Genomic DNA, 17,320 nt, shown 5'->3' with positions numbered 1-17,320 from the left:
TAGTGAAGATGATGGTGTGTCATTGTGGCTTCTTCCTTACTCTCCCTCTCACACTGCTTAATCTGGGTAAGCCTGCCATCTGCCATGTCATGAGGACACCCAGTATGTGGAGAGGCCCACCTGGGGAAAAGTTGAGACCAGAAGCTAGCAAGAAAAACTGAGACCAACAACTAGCAGGGAAGCGAGGCCTTCTGACAACAGCCATGTGAGTGTGCCACCTTGGAAGCAGATTCCCCAGCCCCAGTCAAGCCTTCAGATGATAGCAGCCCAGCCGACATCTTGACTGCAACTTCACGAAGAGACCTTGAGTCAGAACCACAGAGCTAAACCACTCCCAAATCCCTGAGCCACAGAAACTGTGAAATAATTTTTAAGATGTTAAGTTTTAGAGTAATTGGTTACACAGCAATGCATAGTTAGGATATTTGTTTATTGAATGACTGAAGGATACACACATAAAATGACATTATGCTTTCTCACCTTTTCCCCTATAAAGTTGACTTTTCTCTTTGTTCTTTGCTGCCCCAGGGTGAAATAGTAGGCATGTTGCTTAGCTTTTCTGTATACGTTTAGATGTTTAAAAGTTAATTTTAGTGTAATAATCATATAATTTCTAACTCTCATTCAATTTAAGCTTCACCCTTCTGCCAGCCCAGGGCTATTTCAGGCCTGAAAGCCTGCAGCTGGGAGGGAAGCTTGGCTAGTTTCTTTATTCCCTATCTTATTTTACTTCCTTTCTGCCACTCACCAGGCTGTCTGATACCTCTGTGGATAGGGGATACGGCAGAGGAAGGATGCCAGGGAAGGGACAGAAAAGGTCTTACCTGACTGGTTTGGCTGTAATATGACATCTCTGCCGTCTGGGAATGGTACAGTGGCGTATGCTAAGTTTGCCTGTACCAACCCTCAAGAGCTAATTGTTCAATTATCAGGAATTTTGTGTGGTTGTTAAATCCAGACATCATTAAAAATTAAATCATATATAAACTTACCATTAAATAAATGTTTTAAAATCAAAGATAACAAATACTCATTATCTTCTAACTAGTTAACTACATTTTACTGTTTTCTATGTTCTTGTCTTGAGTTTACTTATGTCTACTGTATATGCACGGTGGAAGCACTTTACAGTGGTGTCTTGTGCATCTTTTCCATGTTTAGTGATGTCACGTTGGTACCCCGAAGTTGGCTGCAGCAGAAGCGAAGGAATCTTACCTTGGATGTCAGAAATGCTACAAATCTGAACTCTTTTCCTGGAGGTCTTGTTGTTTAACCTTTACTAGAACACCACCGGCATGGTGTATACCAAATGCAGATCTTCATTCTCATGGAATGCTTCTGCTGGGACATATGTTTCCTGTAGTTTCCTTGGCAAGGGCCTGTCTCATCTCTTTGACCACTTATAATTTTCCCCCGAGTAGTTCTCTGTTAGAGATATCGCATCCCTCGAGGCAGCCCTTGTTGGTAGAGTCACTCTTAAGAAACCCAATATGGCTCCTTCCTATGTGGTCCACTTCTAGCCCGTGAGAAATTCATCTTCATTTTTCTTCCTGTAAATATAGGCCGTTCCCATCAGAATTCTGTTTCCTTATCATGCAGGCAGAGCAGCAAGGCTCCAGTAAGCCCTAGTTGCATCTTCTTGCCCCCAGACTCAGGCACCAGCCCTTGTGTTCCTTAAACTCAAGAGAACATGAGCTAAGACCTTTGAATACTCTCTAGAAGTGCCTACTTCCTCCCTTGCTGGTCCTGAGGTGGGGAGAAGCACACATCCCGAATCCCTAGGGGGATGCTGTTGGGAATATTCAGATAATGTGACAACGCTCTTCAAACAAAGGCATAGTTTCCCATTTTTAGACTCTTCTCATGGATTCTTAGTCTACATATACAGCCTGGATGTGAGTGGTGTGCTGACAGTAAAACTGGGTTAGGACACTCCCTTTACAGTCTAATCCCTTACCTTAGAACATGACTGTCTTCGCTACTTATTGTTTATTCTGTTTCGGGGCCTCTGCTCAAAGCAGAATATAACACAAAGAGTCACATCTAACAACCTGTTACATATATCATAGCCTCAGTTTTGCTTTTTTCAAATTTTCTCATTTGGGAGTTGAGGCAACCTGGGCTGTTCATGGGCCACATGGGCTGTAGGAGTGTTCCAGGGACTGTGAGACTCAGGCTGGGTTGTTCATTTACTGCCTCGCAGCAGATGGGAATGCAGGTGTTGGTGCAAATGATAAGAGAGGAAAGGGCCAAGGTTGTACTGGGCGCGTGGTGTCAGGTATCAGGTATCAGGAGCAGAGCACAAGACCAAGATGGGAGATGAGAGAACAAGGGAGAAGCTGAGGAGGTCAAGAGCACGTTGGGAAGTGGATGTGGCTGTCAATGAGCTCCCCGTTGCCATGCTGTGACCTGCTGGCACGGGCCCCTCAGCTGGCAGGAGGCCGATGGGCTGGCTGAAAGCACAGGGTGGGCACGGGCGGCGCCACTCTTAAACTCCTCAGCATCAATTAAATGGGGCTCTTATTTTCTTATCTTGTTCCTCACCAATTATGCCTTCACCGGTAAGATATAAAAGGAAGTAACACTCCAGCGAGACCATTTTCAAAAAGAGCATCGATTTGGCGTCCAGCGTGGTACATAGTGCTAAAAGGATACTAGCCAAGTACGTTTAGATTCAGTACTTTCTAGCTTAGCAAATGCCTGCTTTAATTAGATAATCAGTTTTGTCCATAACATGGTTTTCTTGAGGGCCATGTCTTACGTAGTGCCCCAACAATACTACCATACTGGTAGCCATCAAGTGGACACTTAATTATTTCTGCCTTACTAAAAGTGTTTCTCTCTTATTTAAAAGCTCTTCGCTTCTCCTCACATACAAATTATAAGTCCAAACTCCCTGAACTAGCTCCCACAACACGCTGCAACCTCCCCAGAATTCACCTGATCTGTCTTAATTCCCATTCCTTCCCTCCATATATGCTGTGTTCTGTCAAGTGTTTTACCAGTTGTCTCTGGACACACCTTTCTTTCTTGCTCATGTCAGAGACCAGAATGTGCCACCCCCCAAAACTGTCACTTTGGCATAAGGATTATTTTGAGCTGGAGGCAAATGAGATCAACAGATGCAGAAAGAAGCCTTGCTGACTAAAAGCGGAAACTTCTGAAAAATTAAGGACTGCCATACTTAAATCCCCTCTCCTTGGGAAGTTTTACGGCCACGAAGAAGACAGAAAGCCAAGGTGGACCTGCACAGACCAACCTTATTCCATTAGCTGCCCCTACGTATTTACCTTCTCATGGGTTGCTGCACCTGAAAGTCTGAAACTCTTTTCCTTTGTCACATCTCTAGAAATTATTGTTTTGTTAAGATGCTACATTAGCCCAAGCTCTAACCGCCCATTTGAGTTACTTTTCCTTGAGATTTTTCCCTAACGATATGCCCTGTATGTGTTGGTAAACCGTTTGTCGTTCCCTTGTTAATCTGTCTTTTGTCAGTCTAATTTTATAGGACCCCAGCTGGAGAACCTAGGAGGATGAAAGGAAAAAAGAATTTTTCCTTCCCCACACTCATACTCTTTTACTGTCTTAGAAAAAAAAATCATTCCTCTACCCTGCCCCCATCAAAGTTCTACCCATCATTCAAATGAAGCTCAGATCCATCTGTTTTCTAAAGCCTTCTTTATATTTACCTAAAGAGATCATGCCTGCGGAACTCTGGCCAATACCCTCAAGGGCATGGCAATGAGTGGCCAGCAGTCAAGCACTGTCCTGGGATGCCTATTCTATATATGTTTGGAACTTTTATTCAGATCTCTTGCTATTTTGCTACTCCAACCTGCCTGTAAACCCTTTAAAGTCTAGGACTTGAGTGTACACAATAAACCCATAGGACCTTAGATATCCCAGACTCTCCCAAGGTAATGACTTCCATTACAACATATTATTTACCCCGTAAAATGCAGTAATTCAAATTCAAAAGCAGTCTCTTGTGTACAATAAAAAAAAAAAATTGTGAACCTCCATCCAGTAGGCCATGTGTTAGATACAAATCAAATCAATTATTTATTGAGCTTGTGTACCCAGCATTCTGGTAGGTACTAAAGAGAATATGATGATAACATACAAGCTACAAGAGTAGACTGTTGGCCAGGACTTGATCAGTAACTGCCAGCTTCCTAAGTTTTTGCCCTGTTTCCAACTTAGGACCAACCAGAGAAAGGCAGATACGCACCCCTGACTAACCACATAGGATGACCTGCTTCTGGTTAGGCTTTCTCGTTTCCCCATGCCAACAATCAAGGCATCCTGAAGCAGTTCCCATTTTCTACTGTAAAGCTTTTACACTTCCCTGCCTGTCTTTGAGTCTCTGCCAAATACAAGTGATGGGAGCTGCCTGCCTTCCTATCACAATCTCTGAATAAATGTCTTTTGCTTGTTCTCCTTTGAGTGTTATTTATTTCCGCACTTGGAATTCACAGAACTATTATAAGTGGTTTCAACTATTAACTGGGGGCTCCAAAGGCTCATGCCATAGCCATTTGTAATTTTACTGAGGCTTGAATTTAAAATGTAATCTTTGATACTGGTGTACAGGAGTTAGTTAACTAGTGACTGCCCTGTACACTCACATACAACTTTGCTTTCATATTCATATTGTAACATAGGTACTTACTGAAGAAATTATATTCTTTATATTTCGGGGGATTTTTTTTTTTTAAGACTTAACTGATGAATCTTAAGGGTTTACTATTGAGAGATTTCAAAAGGACTTGAAGAGTGATCGACTTTGAAGAGAAAAAAGGAAATTAATAAAAATGAAAGGTCAATCTTTTTAAGCCTGTGAGACTACGAAAATAGTACTACCAACAGAAATGAATATATGAGGAAGAAAATTGGCTTCAAAAGGTCAAGAGACAGCAGGATGTTCAAGCTCATTCAACAAATATTGACTGCAGTTCTGTGTTAGGCACTATTCTAGGTGCTGAGGAGATAGTGGAGGACCATATAGGCAAAAATCCTTGCTCTTGTGTAATTTATATTTGAAAATGTAGACAGCTGGGATTTGGTAGGAAGGGAAATGTAAAGATACCTGCTTTTAAGACTTAATCACACAGAGATGAGTTAAACATATCAGAAAGCAGCTTTCTAAGACTTTGAAGTTTCTGAGGACTTGGCCTTGGACAAGACATATGGGGACAAAAGAAAGAAATGCCTGAGGTCAGGATGCCACAGCACAGAAACCACACCAGGGCCTGTTGACTCAGAGTAGTCCAGTGGAATTTCCCTCAGAGTGTGCTGGGAAAAAAATGTTAAGGGAAGATTAACCTAGGATTGGAGGCACCGTCCTTTAGCAGATGCTCTGGAAATAAGTGGTAATAATGGTAATTTATATACATTTACAAAGTACTTACATTTGCATTATTTATTTAAGAAACAGATAAGAGTATCAGCATATTTATAGGTGGAGAACTGAGGTAGAGAGAATAATAGTCCTCAAGATTACACAATAAATTGTGGTCAGATTAAGAATTAGAACCTAATTTTCCTGACTCTTAGATCCTGGGAGGTATTCATAATGCTACTGTTTTTTTCAGTCTGTGTATCAGAAATGTAGCTTAAAACTTCTTAAGCATATTATGAGCCTGACACCCTAAAGAAAGGATAAATAAAGCAGGTACTGAAATAATTTGATTAATGTCTGCAAACAAATTTCCCCTAAGTAGTAATTTTAAGTAAATGGTTAAGGTTTTTCTATTCTGCATGGTACGTTTCTGAATAATTTATTAGAGGAGCTTGATGCTGATAGTTTATTAGAAATTGACTAGATTAACACAAAAAATGTCCATTGGTATTGTTTTATTAGTCAACTGAAAAAATTCAATACATTCAATTTCAATAAAACGAGAGATTAAAAAGGTAAGAAATGCACTACATTTGACTATAGAAGAAAATTTCATTTCTTCACACCATCTCATAAAGATGTTACAAATGTGCTGGTGGTAGACAACTCCATACAGAACCTCGTAGTATTGTTTTTGTTTTCTAAATGCAAACCAGCACAGTGGCAAGCCATTTTTCTTATGGGATACTGAAGATGATTAAGAAAAAGTCTGTACAATGTAATAATTATTAACATTTGTGTTCTACCTGCCATGAATTATCTAAGCCCTTCACATTTGTACGCTCATGTAATCCTGGCATATGTACAAACTAACAGATGAGGCTGGTACTATTATTATGCCCAGTTTTCAGATGAGGAAACTGAGGGTCAGGGAGGTGAAGTAGCTTGCCCTAGGGACACAGCTTCTAATTCCCAGAGCTGGGATCTACTTTACATACAAAAAGTTTCCAGAAAGCAAAAGTTCTCCCAAGCCATTTTGCTTTTCCGGCCTCTTCTCGAGAAAGGAATATCGAGAGTTGCCTGGAGTTGCTATCTCTTCTTTTAGTGCGGGGCCATCTGGAGGCTCGGCCACCTCCCTTGACCTTCGCTCCAACCCAGCCACCCACGCCCGCTTCCCTCTTCTCCTTCCACCGCGCCCCACTTCCCTTCTTCCCACCTCCGCTCCTCCCTGCCGCCCCAGCCGCACCTCCTCCGCGCTCGGTGCCCAGCGCCGCCAAACCACCCTAGAGGCGGACCCTCCCGCGGCCGCCTTTGCGCTTCCGTGACGTAACCCGCGCGCCACCGCCCTCAGGCCGTGGGGCAGGGCCGCAGGCCAGGCTGGCTGGCCGGCCCGGAGGCGGGGCCGGGGGCGGGCCCAGGGCGGGGCCTGGATCCAGCTCCAGGCCTCCGCGGCCATCGCTGCCTGCGCGGTTCCTCACTCTCACCCGCTCCCCGCCCTCCCGGGCCGAGTGGAGCCGGGTGGCGTCGGCAGCCTAGCCCCGAGGGGCACCGCGGCTTCAGGGGCTGGGCCTCCAGCGCAGCGCAATGTCAGGCGCCGCGACAGCCCTGTGAGTCCGAGGCCGCGGCCGTGGCCCTGGGCGGCGGCGGGTCCGGGCCGGGTCCGCTCATGGTGCCGCCACGACACCATCGCGGGGCAAGAAGGCCAGGTAGGTAGGCACGGGAGGCCCGCGAAATCACCCGGCACCGAAGCCGGGGTTGAGGGTCCACCAACAGCCCCACCTCCAGCCTTTGGTAGCAGCCGACGTGCTTTGACCGAAACGGCAACGGTGTCTGGGGAAGCTGCCTGGGCGCCGCCGCTTCAGGGCTTTACTCGCCTTCCCAGGGGAGGCGTCACCGGCTTAACTTTTTTTTTTTTCCTCCGAAAAAGGAAGATTCCCTTTAACAGCTGTTTTCCCCACCCATCTCGTGAATGACTATTTAGAGCTAAAATAAGTGGACAGGGGTGGGTGGGGAAGCCTGGAGGATCCTTTCCCTTTACCACGTGAGGTGCTTGGAAACGTGCCGTCGAGACTCACAACAAATCCCTTCCTCTAACATCACCCAACTCCGCTCGAGATCGGGGACGGAAAAGACACTTAGGAACAGGCGCGTGTCTAGACGTGTCCCGGGAGTGGGTACCTCCGGAGAGAGGCACGGGAGGCGAATGCAGTTCTGTATTTATGAAACTCGGAGAAGCTATTTTTCAGTAGCTAACTATTCTTAAATATGCCGTTTGTTGAATACTGTTTTTTTTTTTTTTTCCTGTACCGTGTTCTTTTCTGAGTATAATTAGAAATACACAACGGATAACATGAAAGTCTAGAGGAAAGTGTCAGTTATATTTCACACACTTTGATATTCTTTCATTTGGAAGGTGAAGAGTGAAAAAGAGCTTAGGAATCTTATGTTGAGTGGTTGATGTTTTCATAAGCATTGTTTTGTGGTGGTTTTTAGGTGCGCTGAGTTTTTCACCTCCGTTTAGGCTCAGATCTGACCAGTTTTCAGGCGCTGCTCTTGAAGACCTCAGAAAGGCCTTTAAAATAAGGTAAATTGCACGCCTTTTTTTTTTTTTAACCTGTATGACTTTCAACCTGAACGTTAGCTTAACAAATGTAAGATATTTCTGTTATACTAATTTTCTCATTTTTTTATGGTTATTTAAAAAATATCTCCTCTAATGTGATCTGTATTTTCACGAAACAGACTGCAAATGGTGTGTGTATTTATCATGAACCGAATGAATTCCCAGAGCAGTGGTTTCACTCAGCGCAGGCGAATGGCTCTTGGGATTGTTATTCTCCTACTTGTTGATGTGATATGGGTCGCATCCTCAGAACTTACTTCGGTATGTAATTCTTGTCTAGGAATGATGTTGCGTTATAGAAATATTATTATTGTTATAGTATCTCTCGTCATTACTATCTCTCATCTTAAAGCAGTATTTTGAAGATTGTTGAATTATTTATCTTTTCTTTGATAATGAATTAGTATCAATTCAAGTTGAAACTGAAAGGATACTCTTTTTGTTGCTTCATACAGTTTTCTTATATCTTTTAGGGAGGTTATTTAGAAAATGAGGTACATGCATATTTTCTTAATATTTGTGGGTGTTTTTGTTGTTTTTTTTCCTAAATTAATTTCTTTCTTTAGAAATACTATCTTCTAGTGGAACAGCCATCTAAGATGCGAATCCATTTATCACCATTTAGTAGAAAGTGAGAATGCTTTAGGACAGATGAGTGAAAGTGATCTGAGTTTTCATGTACAGGGCACTATCGTACACATACATGCGTGCATGGACATTTATATGTTTGCCGATTCAAACATTATTATGAAGTATATGTATACAGTGATTGCCTTTAGTTAAATTTTATGTTGTTTTTATTGATGACCTGTCGGTAGTAATGTGGTATTTTGAGTTCACAAGCTAGTTTTTCTTTCAACTTGTACAGCTTGTACAGGTACTTTATTCTGTTTGGCTAATGATCTCTGTAAAAACCTATTTTCAGAAGTTACTGCATTTCAACTTACATGTTGCTATCTTAAGGCAAAAGGAAGACTAGCATTTATGCAATGAGCTTAAATCTCAAAAGAAGCAGTGTGATACTGCTGGTCATCTCACATGGTAGCTAAGTAAATAGTTGACATTGACATTGTATCCGATGAATGAATAAATGTTTAGCCTTTTGGGACTTAGACTCTGGAATACAATAGGCCATTTATTTTTCACTTTTCTACAGCCTTTTTAGTTTTTAGATTAACACTCTGTAGTTTAACTACAAAGAACCCTCTTTAATGATGACAGGGAAATAAGCCTATCTTTAAATTTTTATTTTAATTTTAAACAAATAGTTTGGTTTTTATTTATCACATAATAAAATTTAGGACAAAAGAGCACCTGATTAAATTATAATTTAACAATCCATATCTAAGCAAAGTAAAAAGGAAAAACAAAAAACCCAACAACAAACTTGTCCCTATTTTTGAAAAAAGTAAAACCTGTTGATAAGAGGATATTTTATAATTTGGTTATCCAGGAGCATATGTAATGTGTCTAATTCCTCAGCCACATATGCTCTTCAAACTTAAGATATACTGTGTATTTCAAAATTGAAAATCAGTCTTCTTATTGTGGAAATTTTCTGACATATACAAAGTAGAGAGAATGGTGTAATGGATCTTCACGTACCCATCACTTACCTTTAACAGTTATCAAATTTTGCCAACAGTTTTTTTAATAGATTTATTTATTCTATTTATTTATTTTTGGCTGTGTTGGGTCTTTGTTGCTGCACGCGGGCTTTTCTCTAGTTGCTGCGAGCGGGGGCTACTCTTCGATGCGGTGCGCGGGCTTCTTATTGCGGTGGCTTCTCTTGTTGCGGAGCACGGGCTCTAGGCGCGCAGGATTTAGTAGTTGTGGCTCGCGGGCTCAGTAGTTGTGGCTCGTGGGCTCTGGAGCACAGGCTCAGTAGTTGTGGTGCACAGGCTTAGCTGCTCCGCGGCATGTGGGATCTTCCCAGACCAGGGCTCGAACTCTTGTGCCCTGCCTTGGCAGGCGGATTCTTAACCACTATGCCACCAGGGAAGCCCCAAATTTTGCCAATCTTATCAACCCCTTCCCAAACATTTTTTCTTCCAGTGTTTAAAGCAAATTCTAGCTACCTGACATTTCACCTATAAATTCTTTCATATTCATCTCAAAAGGACTTCTAATTTTGTAAATATAATTACCATGCCATTAATATATCTCACAAAATCAATTATAATTCATTAAAATCATTTGATATTCAAATTTCCCTGGTTGTCAAGGACGTCTTTTTAGGTTAGGATCTAGTCAAAGATCACACATTATACTTGTTGGAACTTTTAAGTCACTTTTAGTCCTTAACCGTATTCCCTCCCTTTCTTTTTTTTTTTTGATTTGTTGGAGAAATTGGATCATTCTTCTTGTAGAATATATCACACTGTCGTAGTCCATTTGGGCTGCTACCGTAACAGACAACCGTAGACCGGGTGGTTCAAACAACATTTCTTACAGTTCTGGAGAGTGAAAAACCCAAGATCAAGGCGCCAGCAGTTTTGATGTCTGTTGTGAACCGCTTCCTGGTTCTTAGATGGCAGTCTTCTCACTGTGTCCTCACAAAGCATAAGGGGCAGGAGAGCTCTCGGGAGTCTCTTTTATGTGGAACTAATCTCATTCATGACTTAGCCTCCTGACCTAATCACATCCCACAGGCTCCTGCTTCCTCATACCATCACATTGGGGGTTAAGATTTTCACCTAAGGGGATACAAACATTCAGTCCACAGCACACATGTTCTGGATTTGGCTAATTACTTCCTTGAGATTTCATTTAGCTTGCTCCTTTGTCTCTCTTATTTCCTGTAAAATGGTAGATGTAAAGTCTTGATTTGATTTAGGTTCAGTTTTTAGGAAAAAATGCCTTGGTGGTATTGGGTACTTCCTTGGACATCACAACATGAGGCCCATAATGTCTGCAAGTCTTACTTTGGATGATGCCAATTTGAGCACTGTAAGTTCCTCATCAATCTTTAGGTAATGGTTGAATATCCATATAATTATTGCCCAGATAGAGTATTTCACTAAGGTTGTAAAATGGTGATTTTTCTAAGGGTCGTTCCTTCTGCGTTTATTAGCTAGAATTCTTTAAGGAGAACTTTTCCACAACTACTCTTTGGTTATCCTGATACATGGGTCATGTAGGAAAGGTTGGATAAATCTTGCTTCTTTCCCTTTATTCATTTTTTTCCCCTTTATTCATTTTAAACTAATGTTGCCTAGCAACTTCCGGAAGTAACCATTGAGGATTTTTTGCATATCATTATACATTTATGGACTTTTGTATATTTGATGTGTTTTAAGCAATTGTGGCTATTATCCCTTTTTTTTTTTTTTTTTTTTTGCGGTACACAGGCCTCTCACTGTTGTGGCCTCTCCCGTTGCGGAGCACAGGCTCCGGACGCGCAGGCTCAGCGGCCATGGCTCACGGGCCCAGCCGCTCCGCGGCATGTGGGATCTTCCTGGACCGGGGCACGAACCCATGTCCCCTGCCTCGGCAGGCGGACTCTCAACCACTGCGCCACCAGGGAAGCCCAGTTATTATCCCTTTTGATGCTTAAACTGCCTTATCTGAGGCCGGTGGGAGCCCTTTTAAATTCTCTCCAGTGTCCTTTCAATATTACCCCATTAATCTTTAACATCCTGTTTGCCTTCTGGCACAAGATGCCCCAGACTCATCTCATACATTCCTGTCCCATACTTGGATTTAACCCTTTCTTCAAGGTCCTGTGTTTTTTTTTGTGTGCAAGATGGTACAGATCATCATCTGGATTCTAGAGGTGTTCATTGCTTCTGGGTTATCTTTTTTTTTTTTAATTGAATTTTATTTATTTTTTTATACAGCAGGTTCTTATTAGTTATCTATTTTATACACATCAGTGTATACATGTCAATCCCAATCTCCCAATTCATCACACCACCACCACCACCACCCCGCCACTTTCCCCACTTGGTGTCCATACATTTGTTCTCTACATCTGTGTCTCTATTTCTGCCCTGCAAACCGGTTCATCTGTACCATTTTTCTAGGTTCCACATACATGTGTTAGCATAGGGTATTTGTTTTTCTCTTTCTGACTTACTTCACTCTGTATGACATTCTCTAGATCCATCCACCTCTCTACCAATGACCCAATTTCGTTTCTTTTTATGGCTGAGTAATATTCCATCGTATATGTGTGCCACATCTTTATCCATTCATATGTCGATGGACACTTAGGTTGCTTCCATGTCCTGGCTATTGTAAATAGAGCTGCAGTGAACATTGTGGTACATGACTCTTATTGAATTATGGTTTTCTCTGGGTATATGCCCAGTAGTGGGATTGCTGGGACGTATGGTAGTTCTATTTTTAGTTTTTTAAGGAACCTCCGTACTGTTCTCCATAGTGTCTGTATCAGTTTACATTCCCACCAACAGTGCAAGAGGGTTCCCTTTTCTCCACACCCTCTCCAGCATTTATTGTTTGTAGATTTTTTGATGATGGCCATTCTGACTGGTGTGAGGTGATACCTCATTGTAGTTTTGATTTGCATTTCTCTAATGATTAGTGATGTTGAGCATTCTTTCATGTGTTTGTTGGCAGTCTGTATATCTTCTTTGGAGAAATGTCTATTTAGGTCTTCTGCTAATTTTTGGATTGGGTTGTTTGTTTTTTCATATTGAGCTGCATGAGCTGCTTGTAAATTTTGGAGATTAATCCTTAGTCAGTTGCTTCATTTGCACATATTTTCTCCCATTTGCAAATATTTTCTCCCATTCTGAGGGCTGTCTTTTCGTCTTTTTTATGGTTCCCTTTGCTGTGCAAAAGCTTTTAAGTTTCATTAGGTCTCATTTGTTTATTTTTGTTTTTATTTCCATTTCTCTAGGAGGTGTGTCAAAAAGGATCTTGCTGTGATTTATGTCATGGAGTGTCCTGCCTATGTTTTCCTCTAAGAGTTTTATAGTGTCTGGCCTTACATTTAGGTCTTTAATCCATTTTGAGTTTATTTTTGTGTATAGTGTTAGGGAGTGTTCTAATTTCATTCTTTTACATGTAGCTGTCCAGTTTTCCCAGCACCACTTATTGAAGAGGCTGTCTTTTCTTCATTGTATATTCTTGCCTCCTTATCAAAAATAAGGTGACCATATGTGCATGGGTTCATCTCTGGGCTTTCTATCCTGTTCCATTGATCTATATTTCCGTTTTTGTGCCAGTACCATACTGTCTCAATTACTGTAGCTTTGTAATATAGTCTAAAGTCAGGGAGTCTGAGTCCTCCAGCTCCATTTTTCTTTCTCAGGTTTACTTTGGCTATCCGGGGTCTCTTGTGTTTCTGTACAAACTGTGAAATTTTTTGTTCTATGTCTGTGAAAAATGCCATTGGTAGTTTGATAGGGATTGCATTGAATCTGTAGATTGCGTTGGGTAGTATAGTCATTTTCACAATGTTGATTCTTCCAATCCAAGAACATGGTATATCTCTCCACCTGTTTGTATCATCTTTAATTTCTTTCATCAGTGTCTTATTCTGTTCTGCATACAGGTCTTTTGTCTTCTTAGGTAGGTTTATTCCTAGGTATTTTATTCTTTTTGTTGCAGTGGTAAATGGGAGTGTTTCCTTAATTTCTCTTTCAGATTTTTCATCATTAGTGTATAGGAATGCAAGAGATTTCTGTGCATTAATTTTGTATCCTGCTACTTTACCAAATTCATTGATTAGCTCTAGTAGTTTTTTGGTAGAGTCTTTAGTATTCTCTATGTACAGTATCATGTCATCTGCAAACAGTGACAGCTTTACTTCTTTTCCAATTTGGATTCCTTTTATTTCTTTTTTTTCACTGATTGATGTCTGGATTCTGTTTGCTAGTATTTTGTTGAGGATTTTTGCATCTATATTCATCAGTGATATTGGTCTGTAATTTTCTTTTTCTCTGGTATCTTTGTTTTCTGGTAGTATCTGGTTTTGGATCAGGGTGATGGTGACCTCGTAGAATGAGTTTGGGAGTGTTCCTTCCTCTGCAATTTTTTGGAAGAGTTTGAGAAGTATGGGTGTTAGCTCTTCTTTAAATGTTTGATAGAATTCACCTGTGAAGCCATCTGGTCCTGGGCTTTTGTTCGTTAGAAGATTATTATTATTATTATTATTATTATTTTTGCGGTACGCGGGCCTCTCACTGTGGTGGCCTCTCCCGTTGTGGAGCACAGGCTCCGGACGCGCAGGCTCAGCGGCCATGGCTCACGGGCCCAGCCGCTCTGCGGCACGTGGGATCTTCCCGGACCAGGGCATGAACCCATGTCCCCTGCATTGGCAGGCGGACTCTCAACCACTGCGCCACTAGGGAAGCCCAATTTCCTCTTTTATAGCTGTTAGCAGTTCCCTTATGTATTGTGTTGCTCCTTTGGTGGGTACATATGTATCTATAATTGTTATATCTTTTTCTTGGATCGATCCCTTGATCATTATGTACTTCCTTCCTTATCTCTTGTAACATTCTTTATTTTAAAGTCTATTTTATCTGATATGAGTATTGCTACTCCAGCTTTCTTTTGATTTCCATTTACATGGAATATCTTTTTCCATCCCCTCACTTTCAGTATGTATGTGTCCCTAGGTCTGAAGTGGGTCTCTTGTAGACAGCATATATATGGGTCTTGTTTTTGTATCCATTCAGCAAGCCTGTGTCTTTTGGTTGGAGCATTTAATCCATTCACATTTAAGGTAATTATCGATATGTATGTTCCTATGACCATTTTCTTAATTGTTTTGGGTTTGTTTTTGTAGGTCCTTTTCTTCTTTTGTGTTTCCCACTTAGAGAAGTTCCTTTAGCACTTGTTGTAGAGCTGGTTTCGTGGTGCTGAATTCTCTTAGCTTTTGCTTGTCTGTAAAGCTTTTGATCTCTCCATCAAATCTGAATGAGATCCTTGCCAGGTGGAGTAATCTTGGTTGTAGGTTCTTCCCTTTCATCAGTTTAAGTGTATCATGCCACTCCCTTCTGGCTTCTATTTCCTTTCCCATGTTAGGGAAGTTTTCGACTATAATCTCTTTAAATATTTTCTCGGGTCCTTTCTCTCTCTCTTCTCCTTCTGGGACCCCTATAATGCGAATGTTGTTGTGTTTAATGTTGTCCCAGAGGTCTCTTAAGGCTGTCTTCATTTCTTTTTATTCTTTTTTCTTTATTCTGTTCCACAGCAGTGAATTCCATCATTCTGTCTTCCAGGTCACTTATCCGTTCTTCTGCCTCATTTATTCTGCTATCGATTCCTTCTAGTGCAGTTTTCATTTCAGTTATTGTATTGTTCATCTCTGTTTGTTCTTTAATTCTCTTAGGTCTTTGTTAAACATTTCTTGCATCTTCTCGATCTTTGCCTCCATTCTTTTTCCGAGGTCCTGGATCATCTCCACTGTCATTATTCTGAATTCTTTTTCTGGAAGGTTGCCTATCTCCACGTCATTTAGTTGTTTTTGTGGGGTTTTATCTTGCTCCTTCATCTGGTACAAAGTTCTCTGCCTTTCCATTTTGTCTGTCTTTCTGTGAATGTAGTTTTCCTTCCACAGGCTGCAGAATTATAGTTCTTCTTCCTTCTGCTGTCTGCCCTCTCTGGGTTATCATTTTTTTCTAGGCCTTTTCAATGCACATAACTAGGTTTTTTTGGAAACAAAAATTATGAGTTCATTCTGATATTTTCAATTTAAATGAGGATTACAAGGATCTACTATATAGCACAGGGAACTATATTCAATATTTTGTAATAACTTATAATGGAAAAGAATCTGAAAAAGAATATATATATATATATATATATATATATATATATATATATATACACATAAAAAACTGAATCACTTGGCTGTACACCTGAAAGTAACACAACACTGTAAATCAACTATAGTTCAATTTTTAAAAATCAAACAGAAAAAAACAATGATTACAGGTTGTTGTATAACTTCCTAATAACATTAAACTTCATGCAGTTTTCTTCATACCCCATACTGTTTCATTGCCTCCCTTTATGCTATTTCCTCTGTTTGGGCCTTCAGGTACAGATCAAGAATAGCTTCTTTTGGGAAACTTCTGTAACGTTCAAAATGCTCTGTCTTTCTTTGGTACTCCCATGGTACCCTGTATCCCCCTATCATGGTATTAGCACATTACACTGTGTATTCTTCATATCTATATTTATGTCTATTAATCTGTATCTGTATCTATAGATCTCCTCTCAGGAAATCCTGTCTTATTTTTCCTTAGCTGCTAGTATAGATACTGTTGCATAGTAGGTTTTCAGTGAATATTGAACAAAAGTTGTTTTGCAAGTTGTTGCTGCTTTGTTTTGGAAATATTATCCTTTGTATGCAAGGCAAATACAATATTCAGAAATGAATTCAAGTTATTTTTATAATCCCTTTTGATCTTTCCCTTCCAAATGAACTTCTAGAGTTAAAAATCATGTAATAACTGTATTTTATTGGAAATGAGTAATAAGGTTTGTCTCATAGTTTCTGTAACTTTTTCCTCCACAGTATGTTTTTACTCAGTACAACAAACCATTCTTCAGCACCTTTGCAAAAACATCTATGTTTGTTCTGTACCTTTTGGGCTTTATAATTTGGAAGCCGTGGAGACAACAGTGTACAAGAGGATTTCGAGGAAAGCATGCTGCTTTTGTAAGTTTAAAATTTTAAGTGTTTGTTGGAGTGGGGGTAAATTTTTTCAAACTATTAGTTTCTTGAAAAACAGATTTTAACTTGTTCTTTAAATGAGTGAAGATAGCATGATATAAGAAAAACTTGCTTTTGTCCATACTTTTAAATTTACTCTTCTAATCAGCTTGACATCAGAATGTTTTGTGAGAAGTCAGAGGAACATAATCACTTTCTTTCCCTTACCTCATGACACGCTCTGAGTTGTTAAGACTTACTTAACTAGTCCAAATCAATTAATGTGGAGAAGTTGATGGAAGATAAAGGATAAGAGGAACATCTAGAGTCTATGGTCATTTGCAGATCAAATAAATATCATCTAATTAGTTGTAAAGTTGATTGTAGAAGCAAACTAATTCAAAGTTTATATGTTAAAATGAAAATAACATATTTCAGGGCATATTTCAGATGTTTGGCTAATCAAATTATATTCCATCATTAATGTCACATAAAATGCTTGTTTTTAAGTGTTGAAAGAAATGGCAGTTTATGTAGTAATGTATCTTCCGTGTAGTAGAAACTGAATTTTTGATAATAAAGAATATAAAACTCTTTTTTTTTAATTTTTTACACATTTATTTATTTTTGCCTGCATTGGGTCTTCGTTGCTGCGCGCGGGCTTTCTCTAGTTGCGGTGAGCGGGGGCTCCTCTTTGTTGCAGTGCGCGGGCTTCTCATTG

At 40.3% G+C, this 17,320-nt stretch overlaps 1 protein-coding gene across 10 annotated transcripts in view; it reads left to right on the top strand.

The window, feature by feature from the left end:
• The window catches only part of SLC35F5 (solute carrier family 35 member F5), a 182,371-nt gene that overhangs the window by 133,594 nt on the left and 31,457 nt on the right, over window positions 1-17,320 (top strand). For 6 of the 10 annotated variants that reach the window (XM_067742143.1, XM_067742144.1, XM_067742139.1 and 3 more), the window contains 3 exons: window positions 7,835-7,925; window positions 8,084-8,225; window positions 16,462-16,605. In XM_067742143.1, coding sequence (XP_067598244.1) covers window positions 8,091-8,225; window positions 16,462-16,605 — 279 coding nt within the window. In that variant the 5' untranslated portion in view covers window positions 7,835-7,925; window positions 8,084-8,090. Of the gene's footprint in view, window positions 1-6,788; window positions 7,048-7,451; window positions 7,487-7,834; window positions 7,926-8,083; window positions 8,226-16,461; window positions 16,606-17,320 lie in introns of those variants that run through there. The other 4 variants (XR_010944486.1, XM_067742137.1, XM_067742145.1 and 1 more) reach the window with 4 other exon arrangements.

This window comes from Pseudorca crassidens, chromosome 6 (assembly GCF_039906515.1).
Source record: "Pseudorca crassidens isolate mPseCra1 chromosome 6, mPseCra1.hap1, whole genome shotgun sequence".
In the NCBI taxonomy this organism is placed as follows: domain Eukaryota; kingdom Metazoa; phylum Chordata; class Mammalia; order Artiodactyla; family Delphinidae; genus Pseudorca; species Pseudorca crassidens.
Note: the sequence above shows the minus strand (reverse complement) of the source record. Positions and strands in the feature narration are given on the sequence as shown.